The sequence below is a fragment of the Neomonachus schauinslandi genome, chromosome 6 (genome assembly GCF_002201575.2).
Source record: "Neomonachus schauinslandi chromosome 6, ASM220157v2, whole genome shotgun sequence".
In the NCBI taxonomy this organism is placed as follows: Eukaryota; Metazoa; Chordata; class Mammalia; order Carnivora; family Phocidae; genus Neomonachus; species Neomonachus schauinslandi.
In genome coordinates, this window is record NC_058408.1 from 37,581,392 (window position 1) to 37,596,830 (window position 15,439).

General features: G+C 50.5%; 2 protein-coding genes across 2 annotated transcripts; both read left to right on the forward strand.

Moving 5' to 3' along the window:
- The first annotated feature begins 305 nt into the window (after nt 1-305).
- Nucleotides 306-6,670, forward strand: ATF3 (activating transcription factor 3). The gene is made up of 3 exons (XM_021682544.1): nt 306-1,011; nt 3,695-3,802; nt 5,222-6,670. The coding sequence occupies exons 1-3, from the start codon at nt 772-774 to the stop codon at nt 5,417-5,419; spliced, it is 546 nt and encodes a 181-aa protein (XP_021538219.1). The 5' UTR covers nt 306-771; the 3' UTR covers nt 5,420-6,670.
- A 4,244-nt stretch (nt 6,671-10,914) lies between these two features.
- On the forward strand, nt 10,915-12,738 carry FAM71A (family with sequence similarity 71 member A). The gene has a single exon (XM_021682545.1). The coding sequence runs from the start codon at nt 10,915-10,917 to the stop codon at nt 12,736-12,738; it is 1,824 nt and encodes a 607-aa protein (XP_021538220.1).
- The last annotated feature ends 2,701 nt before the right edge of the window (nt 12,739-15,439 follow it).

Sequence of the window (15,439 nt, forward strand, 5' to 3'; positions counted from 1 at the left end):
AGCCAGTCCCAGGTTCCCCTCGGTCCCCAGCCCCAGCCTTTCCAGACACCACGGGGCTGAACAACACCCCCAGGAGAGGTCCAAATTCTTAGTTCCTTGCTTTTCTTTTCTCAAGTCTTTTGCTTCAGCGGGCTTAACCTTTTAAGAAGGGGCTACTGGTCCCTTGTGATGTGAATCCCCTGCCCCACCCCTCAGTCCCAGCTCCTGCCAAGCTGGGCTGAAGAAACACACCTGCTGGCTACAGTTACTATCCTCATTCTCATTGACTTGGATCCAACTTCCTGAGGGAGAAGTTTCAGAGATTTATTTGCTAAATCCAAGGGTCCCTGAGTCTTTGCTTTTACTTCCATTCACGGATAGATCCATTCAGCTTGATTTCAGATACCTTCCAAGTTTCTTTTCAAAACAGAGACTGAAAATGGGGTTACATAAAAGTCTCACTGATTTTTTTTTTCTTTAAATGCTCTTCCTCTTTCAGGACTGTTTGAGGCTACATTTGCATATACGCACACCAGCCAAAACTAAAAGCTTCTTGACCTCTAGCCTGAAATGCCACCCTTTATAAATTTCAAGTAGGCATTTTATCCACATCACTGAGCTATGTATTTTAAGAACCTGTTTTACTCAAGAGGAGGATGGTGTAAAACGAGAACAACACAGAAGCCTGAGGGGGATACGGCTGTGGTGTTGGGGGCCGCAGATGTGGGGAGACTTGATCCCATGCCCCTAAGTCCCTGAAGTAGTTTGGGTCTCGATATTTCTTTCAGCAAAATGATGCTTCAACACCCAGGCCAGGTCTCTGCCTCAGAAGTCAGTGCATCTGCCATCGTCCCCTGCCTGTCCCCTCCTGGGTCACTCGTGTTTGAGGATTTTGCTAACCTGACACCCTTTGTCAAGGAAGAGCTGAGGTTCGCCATCCAGAACAAGCACCTCTGTCACCGGATGTCCTCTGCACTGGAGTCAGTCACTGTCAGCGGCAGCCCCCTGGAGATGGCAGTCACGAAAACCGAGGTAGGTGCTCCTCGCGGTGCCCGTTCTTTACGTGCTTCTTCGTCGTACACCCACCAGGCCAGGCGTGCTCCAGGCAGGGCGCTGCTCAGAGTGTGGGGACGGTGTTCGTCACGACGAGGACCCGGGTGGCCAGTGTGGGGAGCCAGGGCCAGCCAGCCTCGCTCACGGCCCTAGCAACAGCTTCTGCTTCGAGTTCACTTGTCTCCGACACTTGCCCTCCTCCCCATCAAGCAACCTTTTATAAGACGCCTGGAGTAACAGACGTGGCGAGAGGTCTGAGAGCTGGGTGCTGGCCATGCAGTGGTGGCTCGAGGACCTCAGAGTGCAGGTCTTGGCTACTTTCTGGGCCTTTCCCTTATGGGTAAAAGATGGGAGTGTATCAAGCTTACTTAACTGCTGTGATCACTGTCTTTGGTCAAGGGGTAGCATCATCATCATTGCCTTGTCCAGTACTGGACAGTGCAAGGTGGACCATGGGACACGTGAGGAATTTTCTAAAAATTCTCTGAATACCCTGAGATAACAGGATGTAGTGGGAAGTAGTAGGATCCCCATAGAAGAAAGAAAAGCATTTTGCAAGGGTATTTGGAGGGTTCTTCAGAGGAAGAAGCAGATGTCCAATGTAGAGGACATCTGGTGACAGAATATTTCCTGATCTGTGGAAATATTCCTTAGAGCCACCAGACTCATCCACTGATTGTGTGTTTACTAAGTGACCTTCTGATCTTAGGTCAGTTTAACAGGTAGGTTCTCCTACTGGGAAGAGAATGCACCAACTAATCTCGTTGAATATTCAGGTTCCCTTGGTTGCTGTAATTCTTATCTTAAAATAGGATGCTGAGCCTATGAAACCCATGGGCATCCTGTGCACTTGGGCAGCAGGACCCTGTTCCGCCAGGTCCCAGTCACCTCTGGGAAGGCAACAAGGTAGAATGAGGCAGTGTGTCCCAGAGAGGACATAAGATGAGGAGCCAGAGGCCTGGGTTTACACCCAGGCTTTGTAGCCTGCGGGTCTAGTGACCATGAGCTAGTGATGCCTGGGCCTCCGTGGAAGTGCTGCTGCTGGCCCCTCCATACCTCATTTCCACAGCACTACGGTCAGGGGCTTGAACTGAATGGTTCTTGAAAGCCTTTTCCGTTTCTGACAGTGTACAATTCTGAGATTTGCTCTACTTTCAAGTATTTCCTCATATGAGAAAACCCCGAATCCTCTCCCCCCTATCCAAAAATATCTGTAGGGTTGTATAGGAAGTACTACAGTTACTGGGTTCTTGATGAAGAATGGTGAGGTTAATAATGATAGTAACTTACTGTCATTATTAAGGCTGATTGTATGCTAAACACTGTGCAAAGCATTTTAATTATATATATATATATATATCTAACTTAACTATTTTGACCCTCCTCCCAACCCAATTGGATAGATAAGATTATTGATCCCATTTTACAAGTGAGGGAAACTGAGGTTCAGAAGAGTATGGTAACTTGCCCAAGGTCTCACAGCTAATAGGTGGTGAAGCTGGGATTCAGAGCCAGTTTAGTTTAAACTCAGATGTCTGCCTGTGTGGTCCTGGGGTCCAGGATGTAAAAGGTAGAACTGCCTCTTGCCCTGCTTTCCCCTCGGACTTTGTTTCTCTAAATTGTGAGGCCTTCCATCTCAGCGCAAGCTAAGCCAATGTCGTCGAATCCAAAGGACGAGCAATAAGACAGATCTGAGGTGACTGTTGTGTCCCAGGATTTCTTTGGTTTGAGGTGTGGCTCCCTGGCCCTTTCCTGCTGTCCGGAGCAGGGACAGGTGACACTACAAGGTCTGACATTAGTAGCCTAGACCGTCACCCACTCAAGCCCACCCGTGAGTGCCTCATCCCAGCTGGCCTCAGGCCTCTGAGCCAAGCCCAGTGGCTGAATTTTGCAGGTTCCCCATCAGTCCTGAGACAAAGTCAGGGTCAGAGCCAACTTCCAGAGAGGACCAGAACCTAAAGCAGGACAGAGTTTTGTTCTCTGAGGACCCCCACAGCTGACTCGGGGTGGGGCGCAGAGGAAGAGATCGGTCTTTGCTGGATGAATCACTGGTTGGTTCGTGTTCACCGCCCACAGGTGGCACCAAGCCTTGGGCTGATAATGCCACTTTGTTTGGGGAACGCGCTTGGGTTCCTCCTTTCCAGGAGCTCCGTGGGCTTCTTTTGAATTCATGAAGGAGGTGTTTCCGTGCTCTGGGTGAAGATAGAGGCGAATGGGGGTGCCCCTGGGTCTCAAATCAAAGAAGAGGCAGGAGAGAAAAGGTGGCTGGGTGATGTTCCTGTGGTCATTCCTGGATCCAGAGGAAAGGACATAGCTAAGAAACAGAATCTGTTTCCTGCTCCAAATGATTACAGTAGTTACTGATAGTTATCAATATGAATATCCAACTCATTTCAGAATCCAAATGCATTTTTTAAATAAGCTGGATTTTAACTTACTAGTATTGCCAAATGTACTTTAACTAGCGATTCTTCGATTTGCATTCTTCGTTCGTGCGTACGTATGGAGAGGTGTCATGCAGGAGGCTGGGACTTGACTTTGTCAGCCCCCCTCACCCGGGGGCTGTCCTGGTTTGCCATTTTGCTGCAAAGAAAGGCAGTGTATTTAAGGTGGGTTGCATTTTTTGCCTCCCATGAAGTGTGCGGTCTCTTGAATTTTATAGGTAGCCCCAGAAGAAGATGAAAGGAAAAAGAGGCGGCGGGAAAGAAATAAGATTGCAGCTGCCAAGTGCCGCAACAAAAAGAAGGAGAAGACAGAGTGCCTGCAGAAAGTGAGTCGTCCCTGGGGCGCCTGGGTGGTGTAGGCGGTTCTGCGTCCGACTCTTAGTTTTAGGTCAGGTCATGATCTCATGGGTCGTGCGATCAAGCATTGAGGTGGGCTGAGTGGGGAGTGGGCTTGAGGATTCTCGCCCTCTGCCCCCCAACTCACTCTGTCTCCAAAATAAACAAGTAAATCTTTAAAAAGAAAGAAAGAAAGAGAGTCCTCCCTGCCTCACCCCCTCCTCCTGCTCATGCCTGCCCATGACCAACCTCATGTTGCCAGCACGAGGGGAGTCAGAAAGCCCCCTGCCCAGAAATCTTTTCCCAAGGACATGTAGCCGGTAGCAAAAGGCTGGTGGCTGCAGGAGGGGGGAACAAAGCTGTTAGCACAAAGGGGACTCTGGATGTAGAAGAAGCAGGTGTGTGAATTAAAAACCACAGATTGTCTGCTGCCCAGATTCCCAGCAGTCTTGGCCCGTCCATACACGTCCAGCAGCTTCCAGGCTGCGGGATATGTCAGCCCGGTTAAAGAAGGTTCACTCACCCGTTTTACCGAGAGAAGGAAGCTGCCGGCTCTCAATTGGCTCAATATGAAAAGCCTTTAATTAATCTCTTCAAACAAGTTATTTCCTTAATCTGCAAGCAGTGGTTACACTCTTTTTTTTTTTTTTTTTGCGTTCTGGTGTGTTCTTAACTCTGTCGCCCTTCTCCTTGGCTCATCCCATAGCCCGAGCTCCCCGCTATGTTCCGCCAGCTCCCCTTCTGCAGAGAGAAGCGCAGGTGGGACGAGCATCCCTGGGCAGGTGGGGCGGGCTGTGGCACAGTCCTTCCGTGCCTGTGTCCTCTCCCCCAAGTGTGGACAGGCCAGCGCAGAGTCTCCGCCCAGGCTCTGCAGGTCCCCAAGGATTCTGTTGATTGCTTCAGGGAGGCAGTGAAAATGGAGACATTTTGTGTGTTGCCATGTACATTTTTTCTGGGGAGACGAACTTCTCACTGAAATCAGTGACTCACGAAAGACCGAGCACCATGAGTCTGCATTTCTTCCCAGCGCTTGAGGCCCTCGCAGGTCCAGCGGGGCTGTGCATGGGCTGTTGGACTCATGCAAAGGATGTCTCTGAGCCGTTGGTTCTACTGCATTTTCATTGCCATGACAGTCACAACCCACCCTCAACCTTGAGTGGAAACTCAAGGGCATCTCTGAAGAAGCCTTCAAGTTCAAAGGCTTCTCCAGGGTCTGGATTCTCCCAGACCTAATGCCACTGTCCCAGCTTTGTGGGGACGCCATCCCAAGGAGCCCAAGCACTCCCTCTCTGCAGGCCATTCCCAGCCTCATGAACCCCAACGACGTGTGACCACTGCCACCCCGAGGCCAGCCTCTCTGCACTGGAACCTTGGCTCCATTCCTAATAATTCTGTTGCTTGTTCCCCAGGAGTCAGAGAAGCTGGAGAGCGTGAACGCCGAACTGAAGGCCCAAATCGAGGAGCTCAAGAACGAGAAGCAGCATTTGATATACATGCTCAACCTTCATCGGCCCACGTGTATTGTCCGGGCTCAGAATGGGCGGACTCCAGAAGATGAGAGAAACCTTTTTATCCAACAGATAAAAGAAGGAACATTGCAAAGCTAAGCAGTCATGGTATGGGGGCAACTGGGGAGTCCTCATCGAAACCTTCTACATCCCAAACCCTGAAGCCATTGGAGATCTGACTTCCTGTGCACCTCTCGCATCCCAGCCGTGAAGAACCATCGAGGCGGAAGAGCCCTGGGTGACTCAGCTGGGCCTTTCCTCTCTGCACCAGAGTGGACTTTGGACCAGGACAAGGGCATCTTTTTGTCTCAATGCCAGGATTTAGGCCTTAACATTACTGGCTATTCTTGGATGCTGCAGATGGCCCCTGTTCAGGGTCCTGCCCATCTTCTGCCTGGATTCTACCAAAACCAGGACTCTCACCATTAGGACTCATGCTGAAGAAGTGTCTGTACCTTGGGTGGGTGGAGTGGGGCCGCGTCCTGCACTGCCACGGCCACTCGCAGGGGACACAGAGGGAGAACGGCATTTAACAACGTTGAACAATGGCCAGGGTTGTGCTTTCTAGCAAACATGCTATTATGTACCGGAATTACTGTGTGCAAAGCGTCTGTGTCAAAGCTAGTCATTGTGCTCTCCTGATGTTTGTTTTGCACAACACCCGGTGTGATTTTCCTCAGATCTGGTTTCTGAGCGTGTGGGGGCGGCGAGCACCATAGGCAGGGTCTTACAGAATGTTGAGGTGGCCAGAAGAGCTTGTCCGCCCCGGGAGAACAGAATTCTGCTGGCGAGCAGGGCAGTTTTGTGTCAACAGAGAAAGCCGCCTTTCCCGTGGCAGCCAGGCATTAATGCAAAACTCATGGGCATGACTGCAGGTCCTCTGTCGCGAACTCAGTTATCATGTCACAGGAAGAAAGCAGGAAGTCCAACTTCCAAAGGGCTAGGACTCTCCACTCAGTGACTTAGGTCAGGAGTTATTTCTAGGCCAGAAAAGCCAAAGAATATTCCATTTTCCCTTTCTCGCAGTTGAAAACCACATTCAGTGGAGACAAGTTTGAAGCCAGGTGATGCCCAGGCATTAGCATTATTGGATGTTCGTGGCATTGTTTGTCATGCAGATGTTTGTAGAAATCTGGCCCAGAGCATTTATAGCTGTGAGAGGTCATTCACACTGGCCACAGGACTCTGGCTACTGTCTGTTTAAATTCTGATGTTTCTGTGAAATCCTCAGAGTGTTTAATCCTATTCAATAGTATCGTTACAATTTTCTGTAAGAGAAAATATTACTTATTTATCCTAGTATTTCTAACTTGTCGATATAATAAATACTGGAACCAAGACATGGTGAACTTAAGTGTTGTGCTGGTTTCTGTTCCTTTTAAATGGGTTGGTTGTTGAACTCTAGTCATTCCCCACCCCCTCCCTCTCCGTTGAGGGGGAGGGGCGTTTTCGCTTAAAAATTCTCCCCAGGGTCATCCTTTGCTCTTTGGGGTGCCACTGGGCGGGATAGTTGACTTTCCATCCTGTTCCTCAGACTGTGGCATCTGATGCCCAGTTTCTCATTGACAAGCCCCGAAACACAGCTCCAACCAAGTATATCCTTTAGACCAACTGTTTGGTGTTAACATAGAGTTTTGATATAAAATCTCAACTATGTTTCTTTGAATGTACAGACGCCTAAAATGTAAACCCGTTGTTCAGCTTGACACTGTACCTTCTGCCGCAGAGCATTTCTTAAAGTATTCACTCGATTACATCCATTATGTCCAAATATGTGTCTGATTATTGCAAGTATGTATTTCACATAGGAGGAAAGAATGGAGGGAGGAAGAGAGGGAGAGAATCACTTTGATAGGTGTGCTAATTCAAAGAAAGGCATTCCACCGAATAGGATTCCTTAGGTCTGGAACAGAGCCAGGCTCCCTTGCTCTTTGCCTGTGCGCAGAGGTATCCCTCACAGGCTAGAAATAAAAACTGGCTATTCTGCTACTAACGTCTTCCTTCAGAGAGATACTAGCTTCGTCCAATGTTAAGATTCGTGCACATGAATGGGGAGCCTGGTCCTCTGAACTCCTGTACAGTTCCTTTAAATTAGCACCTGTGACGCCTGTGTCCTGATTTTGCTGCTTTATTTGCACATCAGGGATACTTCCCAATCTGTAAAGAGCCAATTGGTGGAAGCCCCCCTTGCCACTGCTTTCAGGAGATAATCTATTTTCTTTAAGGGGTGGGGGGGAGAATCCTTGCATTTACCCTCTGTTTGTAGGTGTAGGTGCCACCAATCAGCTGTTAGAAACTCCAGACAGTTCTTAAGCCGCAAGGACAACAACAATGAATTGGAGAGGAAGGAAGTGGGTGGTGGCAATGGCCAAAAAAAATTGATCCGAAAAATACACTGTATATGGTTAGTGGAAAGCTCCTTTTACCAAGTGCATTAAAAACAGTTTTGTTTCCTGTGGCCAAGTTTATGTTTTGATACTTTAATAACAATAATAATAAAGGGGCGCCTGGGTGGCTCAGTCGTTAAGCGTCTGCCTTCGGCTCAGGTCATGATCCCAGGGTCCTGGGATCGAGCTCCACATCGGGCTCCCTGCTCGGCGGGAAGCCTGCTTCTCCCTCTCCCACTCCCCCTGCTTGCGTTCCCTCTCTCGCTGTGTCTCTCTGTCAAATAAATAAATAAAATCTTTAAAAATAATAATAATAATAATAATAAAAAGGACGAATATCTATTTACCATCAAGTTGTTTAGTTCATTTTGTTTCATATTCAAGGGAGAGGGAAGGTTGGAAGAGTCTGAGAGAATAAAGTTGGATGGGGCCTCCGCCAGAATCAGACACCCAGTTGGCCAGTGTCTTTCCGCAGGCCTCCCGCTGGGTAGTGACATCACACTGGCAGCTCTTGGAGAGCCCACCCTCTCTCCTGACCTCATCCTTGTCCCCTTTCCTTTCCCTAACATCTGGCCTGACACCTCTTTCAGAATCAAGAGTTTTAAAGGTTCTGGCCCAGAGGGATTCTGGAATTAAAACTTTCACTTTCTGCCAAGAGCTAAAAAGCTATTTTTCATCTTTATCCTACTTTCTCCCCATTGGCTTTGAAAAAACCCTTAAAACCCAAACCCATATTGAGCCCCATTGGCTTTGAAAAAACCCTTAAAACCCAAACCCTTTCTTCCCGTCCCATACTCTGGTTGTATTCACCTTTCTCCGTGTTTTCATGGATCTGCCTGAGGTAGAGACTCAGAGGAGGCCAGTTTCGCCCATTGAGCATCCTTCTGTGTTCCCATAGTGACTGTAACCCCACAAGCTTCTCAGTTTGTCCTCTCAAAAACTGCTCTCGGGAAGGAATTCACACTGAGGCTTAAAAGGCCAGTTGAGGATGAATGCTAATAAATGCTACTATTTATTGAGTTAGACGATATGCTCAACACTTCACACGCGTTATCTCATTGAATCCTCAGAGCAACTGTTATCCCCACTTTACAGACGAGGAAATGGAAAGCTGAGTCACACCGTTGACCTTTCTAAAGGGTTCCAAGCAGGAGTGTATATGTGCATGTGTGCATGAGAAAAAAAATACACACAACATAAAATCTACCATTGTACCCATTCTAGAGAGTGTAAAACTCAGTACATTCACAATGCTGTGTGACCATCACCACTATCTAGTTCCAGAATTTTCATTCCCCACAAAGTAAATCCTGTACCTATTAAGCAGTCACCCCCTACACTCCCCTCCGTCCAGCCCCAGGCAACCGCTAATCTAATACCTGTCTGTGGATTTGCCTCTTCTGGATATTTCATCTAAATGGAATCATACAGTACGTGGTCTTCTGTGTCTTGCTTCTTTCACTTGGCATCCTGTTTTCAGGATTCATCCTTGTTGTAGCAGGTATCAGTACTTCATTCCTTTTTATGGCTGAATAACATTCCACTGTATGGATAGACCACATTTTGTTTATCCATTCACCTGTTGTTGAACAGGTGTGTGTACTGGAACAGAAAGATATCCTTTATTTTCAAGGAATGAATCCCTAATGTAGGATTTCGGGCATAACATCAAACTGGGAGATTAGAGAGTTGGGAGCAGGTGTCTTAGAACTTTCAAGTAACAATTAGAAATCACATATTCTGCGGCTAGCTCTGTGGGAGGGGTGATAAGGCAGGAGGTAAAATAGTACATGCTTCCCATGGTGTCGAGGCTTCCAGACCAGTCCTGTTGCCCCAGGAGGATGCTTGTTAGGCTCCTGGAATTGAAGATGACATCTCTGCACCCCCCGCACTTCATTTCACCGGGGAAGAAGGGAAGAAAACCAGGGGTCTTAAGAGAGAATAACCAGGTTTCCACACACAGGTTGTTTGTAGAAGCATAAGGGAGGGGAGGAGCGAAGATGGCCCCCTGTACAATTTAATTCCCAATTCAGCCCAGCCACCACCTGAAGTCGTTGTCTTGGATTCTGTCCATAACATATACACACATATGGAGGCACGCAACTTCCCCTAGTGCATCAGAAAGGTCTTAAATCAGTCTGGTTTAAAACCTGTGGCTGGCCCAAGCTTTCTTTGTGAGGCAAAGCACTGTGGTGGTTCCGAACAAAGGCTTTGGAATCGGGTAGACCTGCATGCAAATACTGCCTCTACTACCATCAGTTCTGTGAAGTTAGGCCAATGATACCGCCTCACTTTCTTCACCTGTAAAATGGGGCAGTAGCAACAGTACCAAACTTGATGGATTCTCATGGTCATATGTGGAGAACATGGCATGGTGCATAGGGGATGCGGTTTTTAAGGTTATCATTAATGGCTGCTAGCATCAATGTCTACTGCAGTTTTATGAAAGGGCAGGCTAAAGACCAAGACTGCCAATTCTGGGTTCTTGGACAAAATGAAACCATGAGCTCAAATGGTTCAAATGTATCCTATCATCTTACATTCCTATAGCTTTTGTCCAGTTGCTGAATCTTTTGAATTTGGGGGAGGGGGGGAAAAAGTCCCCACACAAAATTGTTCCATTTGAAGAAATTTTTATTTTGATACCTACCTGAGTCCCTGGCAGGGTGGGCCTGTCCTCTATGTGGGCAATGGGGCTTTTGGGGGCAGGATGGTGGCCCTGCCCTGAGGGGGTGCCTGGGGGATGAGAACAAAGGGGTATGTGACAGTGACAGGTCACAAAGGGCAGCAGAGGATAAATATGGCTGCGCAGGGGTTTAGGCTGAGAGAGTAGTCACTTCTCTCACCATGACTGTAGTTCGCAGCCTCTCAGGAAGATAAAAAAAAAATCAGGGCAGAGGGGAGGTAGAGGAGGAGCCCACCGTCCATCTCTACACCCTTGCAGAGATTCAGTCTGGGGTCCAGGCACCCACCAGCATCCCCTCTGCCATCCTCAGAGCCCCCAACCCTGACCCTTGTCTCTGGGAGGTTCTGAGCCAAAGGGGGGGGGGGGGGAGTCTGTGGCCTGTGGGGTGGGGTGGGGCTGAGACACCTGCCCCAGAGCCACCCGTGTGACACAGGAGCCCTCCGCCAACCCAGCAAGGCCAGGGAAGAGAAGACCCAGGGACCCCCCTCGCCAGCCAGCACTGCTTGTGATACAAGGTGGTCATGAACGCCGAGTCTCTGCTACCCTACCACACCGCCCACAGTGCTTCGGGAGTGGGCATGTTCAACACCACCATGGGGAAACTACAGAGACAACTGCACAAGGGAGAATATGACATATTCAAGTACGCACCTATTTTTGAAAGCGACTTTATCCAGATTACCAAAAGGGGAGAAGTCATCGATGTGCACAACCGGGTCAGAATGGTGACCGTGGGCATCGCATCCACCAGCCCCATCCTCCCGCTCCCAGATGTCATGCTGCTGGCCCGCCCGGCCACCGGCTGTGAAGAGCAGGCCGGGCGGGGCCGGGCCACCAAGGGAAAAGGCCGCAAGGCTTCAAAGACCTTAGAGCTCACCAGGCTCCTTCCCTTGAAGTTTGTGAGGATCTCCATTCACGACCATGAGAAACAACAGCTGCGCCTCAAGTTCGCCACGGGCCGCTCGTGCTACCTGCAGCTGAGTCCCCCGCTGGATGCGCGGGAAGACCTCTTTGCCTATTGGGAAAAGCTCATCTACCTCCTGCGGCCGCCAGTGGACAGTCACAGCAGTACCTACGCCATTCCAGCGGAGGACATGCTGTGCATGCCTGTGTTCGAGGAGGAGGACCGGAGGAGCCCAGCGGGGGCAGATTTCCAAGGAAAAGGGGATCCGGACCAGGTCAGCGTCAGGAGCCTCCACGTGGTCTCGGAGGTGGCCGGCGCCTCCTCTGCGGCTTTTGCTGGCGGGGAGGGGACCCATCAGGAATCCCACAAACCCAACACCCTGCCCGACGTAGCCGCCCCAAACACAAAAGCGACAGGGCTCGACAAGGAGTCGGCAGCAGGGACCACGACAGAGGCGGCGGCGGCGGCGGGGGAGGCCGCGGGGGCGGCGGCAGTGGTGGCCGCGGGGACAGCAACAGGGTTCGCAGCAGGGGTCGCATTGGGCACCACAGCAGGCGCTTTGAGCGTGGCGATCACCAGGTCTGCGGCCCCTGAGCAGCTAAGCACGGCCGTAGCCGGGGCAGCCACCAAGCGTCCAGGAGGAGGCAAAGCCAACCTCGCCATTGCGGGCGCTGCCAACATGTCCCCGAGGAGCCTGAACGTGGCCTTGGCAGGTACCGCAAAGACCCCAGGCTTTACTTCCGACTCGTCCAACGGTCTCCCAGAGGACAGCATGTTCCTGGCGTTCGCCGGGACGAGAGCTGCGGGCAGCGCTGCGGGAGGAGCCGCGCTGGACGTAGCGGAGGGAGCGCTCCTCTCGGACGCGCCGAGCGCGGGCGGCCCGGGAGGGCAGGCGGGAAGGCAGCCCCGCAAGGGCCGGAGGGAGCGGAGGGAGCGCCGGGAAAAGGAGCGAGCCCTCCGGAGCTCCCGTCGCCGCAGGGCCGCCGAGAGCCGCCACAAGGCCCCGGGGGACAAGATCACCCGGAAAGCCTCCAGCCGGTCCTTAGCCGTCCACAGAGCCGCGCGCGAGGACAAGAAGGAGAAGGGCCGCGGCAGCCCGGGGGGCGGCAGGCGCGCCCCCCACAAAGGCATCAGCCACGCCCCCATCGCCAAGGAGTCCAGGACCTCCCACAAATCGGGGCGGAGCTTGTCCACCACCAGCTCGGGCTCCGCCACCAAGAGGCTCAGCAGGATCAGCTCCTTCCTAAGGAACGTCAAAGCCAACCTTACTACAAGAACCGTGGCCTCCCCACGGGGCAGAGACGTGGACATGTTGGCGAAGACCGTGGACAGGAGCGGTATGGAGGCCACCATCGAGGCCGCAGAGAGCGGCCAGTGCTTGGAGAGCGCGGGGAGCGGGACCTCTAACATCATGGAGACGGCGACCTTCGAAGCCCATTAGTAGGACCCAGAGCTTTCGGCAGCTGCAAAGGGGACCGGGGCTCAGGGACGTATCCCCGGAGACTCCATTCCAGCTTTCTTCACTGCAGTTGAAATAAAAAACCATACAATCTGAGAATGGCATGCTGCATTCTGTCTGAATTTCTAGGTCCTGCAGCCCAGTAGTGACCTCACAGTGGATTCTGTGAGGTCAGCCGGGCTGCCACCAGAGACCCCAGGGTCCAGTCGAGGGCAGCCCCCACCTCACACCCAGAGGTGTGAGCCAAAGCTCATGCTGCCTCAAGGCCTGTCTGGCTTGTTCCTCAGGGCCACAGCTACAAGTCAAACTATGGCCTGGAATGCTCCACCTCCACCATTTCTCTATTTTTATAAACGTTTCTAACTCCTGAAGGTCCATAGACAAAGAACGGGCCTCCCCATCTCCTCAGGCTATTCAGTGGAGGGAAGAGGGGTACAGCAGCCTTTGTCGGCAATATTCTTGTCTAGACCTAGGAAGTTCTTTCCAGGGTATATATCCTGGAGAGACACCGGTTCTAAGACGGTGAGATGTTCATAGCAAAAAATAGCAAAACACTGCAAGCAGCCCAAATTACCCTCAACACAATTGATAACACGGTAGGATATGAATACATGCAACAGTGAGCAGCTACATACCCTGGCCTAGGGAAAAAACCTATTCTGTGACTGTAACTTATTCCACTTATAGAACAGTTCAAAAACAAGATCAAAAGTACATGTGTGACAAAAACAAGGGAACAGTACACACAAAAATTCAGGACAGTGGTTTTCTCCAGGGTGGAAAGGTAAGACAGGATCACAAGGTGAACACAGGGCTTTCAGCGCTGTTGGAAATGTTCTGTGAAGCAAGGCAGTGGGCACACAGGTGTATTTTTCACACCACGATCTCTGCAATCAGAATGGTCCTAGAATTGCTTCAGACATACCAATGCCTTTCCCTTATGTTTTCACTCTTCTGTACGCACAAAAGTGTTATGTCTTATGTCTGAAAGGTCTGGTCTCTTTATTTTTTTTTTTTAAGATTTTATTTATTTAACTGACAGAGAGAGAGAGAGAGTGGGAGAGGGAGAAGCAGGCTTCCCGCTGAGCGGAGAGCCCCATGCGGGGCTCGATCCCAGGACCCTGAGATCATGACCTGAGCCAAAGGCAGTCGCTTAACCAACTGAGCCACCCAGGCGTCCCAGGTCTGGTCTCTTTAAATTGGGTTCTGGGTTCTTGTAATAATTTACCTACCTACAATAAATGTAATCACTATTTTACAGATAGGAACACTGAGGCTCAGAAAAGTTAACTTGTTCCTATCGCACAGTGGAACCTTTGCAGAACAGTGACCCACTCCTTTATGCAGAGGATTCCCACCACTATGTTCCAAAACTCTGCACCAAATGTACTGGATTAAGGGCAAGGAGGTTTGGGAGCTGGGGGTCTCCTGATAGTGAGCCACTGTGAGCTGGTTTTTGAATTTCAGTGCACTCACAGCCCTCAGCTGGTCTTATCTCCAGAGTGTCCAGACCACCCTTGAGTTACGTCTGGCTCCCAGGCTTCTATCCCCAGCCTCTGTGTGACCTGCACTGCAGCCATCAACAGACCTCCTGCCTGGGATTCCAGGGACCAGTCTGGAATCTCCCTACAATCCATTCCTCCCACAGCCACTAATTAAACTTTGGTATGGAGAAACAATTTAAAAGGGTTTCTCCTTACCAAGTCTCTCCTTCTGGGGTTCCGAAAACACATCCTTAAACTTCGCCTGAGGGAGATTGTTTGTTAGGTCACAGCATCCATGCACTGAAGAGCGGGGGAGGAGAGGAGTCGCTTCTGTTGGTGAAGGGAATGGCCATGGGTTGGGGCTCCAGTGAGGAAGGAAGGAGCCAGAGACCCACACACATCCACCGTTTCCTCAGGCAAAACAAGGTTCACAACCCCAGGATGGAGAATTATTGGAGTGAGTCAAGTTATTCTTAGAGAATAGAACATGCCAAAGATTAGATACGGATTGGCCCTGTGAGGAAAACAACCTTGGAATCATTAACCCAGAGCTTCAGAGAAGACTCAGAGCTGCAGGGGGACAGAATTAATAGTTTACTCTTAACCAGCGTTTCCCTGGACTCGAGGCAGGGAAGTTACAAAAAGATCACATCACATTCCTTTGATCCTCTGATTTCCACACAGGCAAGTGCAGGTAAACGCTAGTCTGGAATAAAGACATCTGCATAGCATTTAGCTGTTTAATAGCACTCGGTCAGTTAAAGTTCTTTAACGTATGTGCCCCCTTCTGATTCTCCCAGGTCTCCGTTTGGCAGATCAGCAAATGGGAGTTCAGAGCATTTAAAGGACTTGCTCGAGACGGAGGTGATGGTGCAGAGAGGGATGAGGCAACACCTTTCATGTATCTCCTACTGAGTGCTAGCGCCGTGTCCTGCCGGGAGCCACGGAATCAATGGGAAAACGGGACGGGCTTGAGAATTATCACAACTCTGAGCGACAGATACAAGGAGAGACGCATGTTCAGGGCACAGGATCCATTCAGAGGAGGCTCCGGGGCATGGGAAGGAGGCTTGGGTCAGGGAAGTGTTCACAGAGGAATTGGCAGCTTTAAGAATGAATAGGACTCTGCCAGGTGGAGGAAGTATGGGGAGCCAGGATAAAGGGTGGAGGAGGAGCAGGTCACAGAAAAGAATGTGTGC

Bases quoted from the DNA above. Each gene is read 5' to 3' on its own strand.
- ATF3 (XM_021682544.1), top strand. From the start codon at position 772: ATGATGCTTCAACACCCAGGCCAGGTCTCTGCCTCAGAAGTCAGTGCA. The intron at 1,012-3,694 runs GTAGGTGCTCCT...TGAATTTTATAG, and splicing joins TGGCAGTCACGAAAACCGAG to GTAGCCCCAGAAGAAGATGA. The intron at 3,803-5,221 runs GTGAGTCGTCCC...CTTGTTCCCCAG, and splicing joins AGACAGAGTGCCTGCAGAAA to GAGTCAGAGAAGCTGGAGAG.
- FAM71A (XM_021682545.1), top strand. From the start codon at position 10,915: ATGAACGCCGAGTCTCTGCTACCCTACCACACCGCCCACAGTGCTTCG.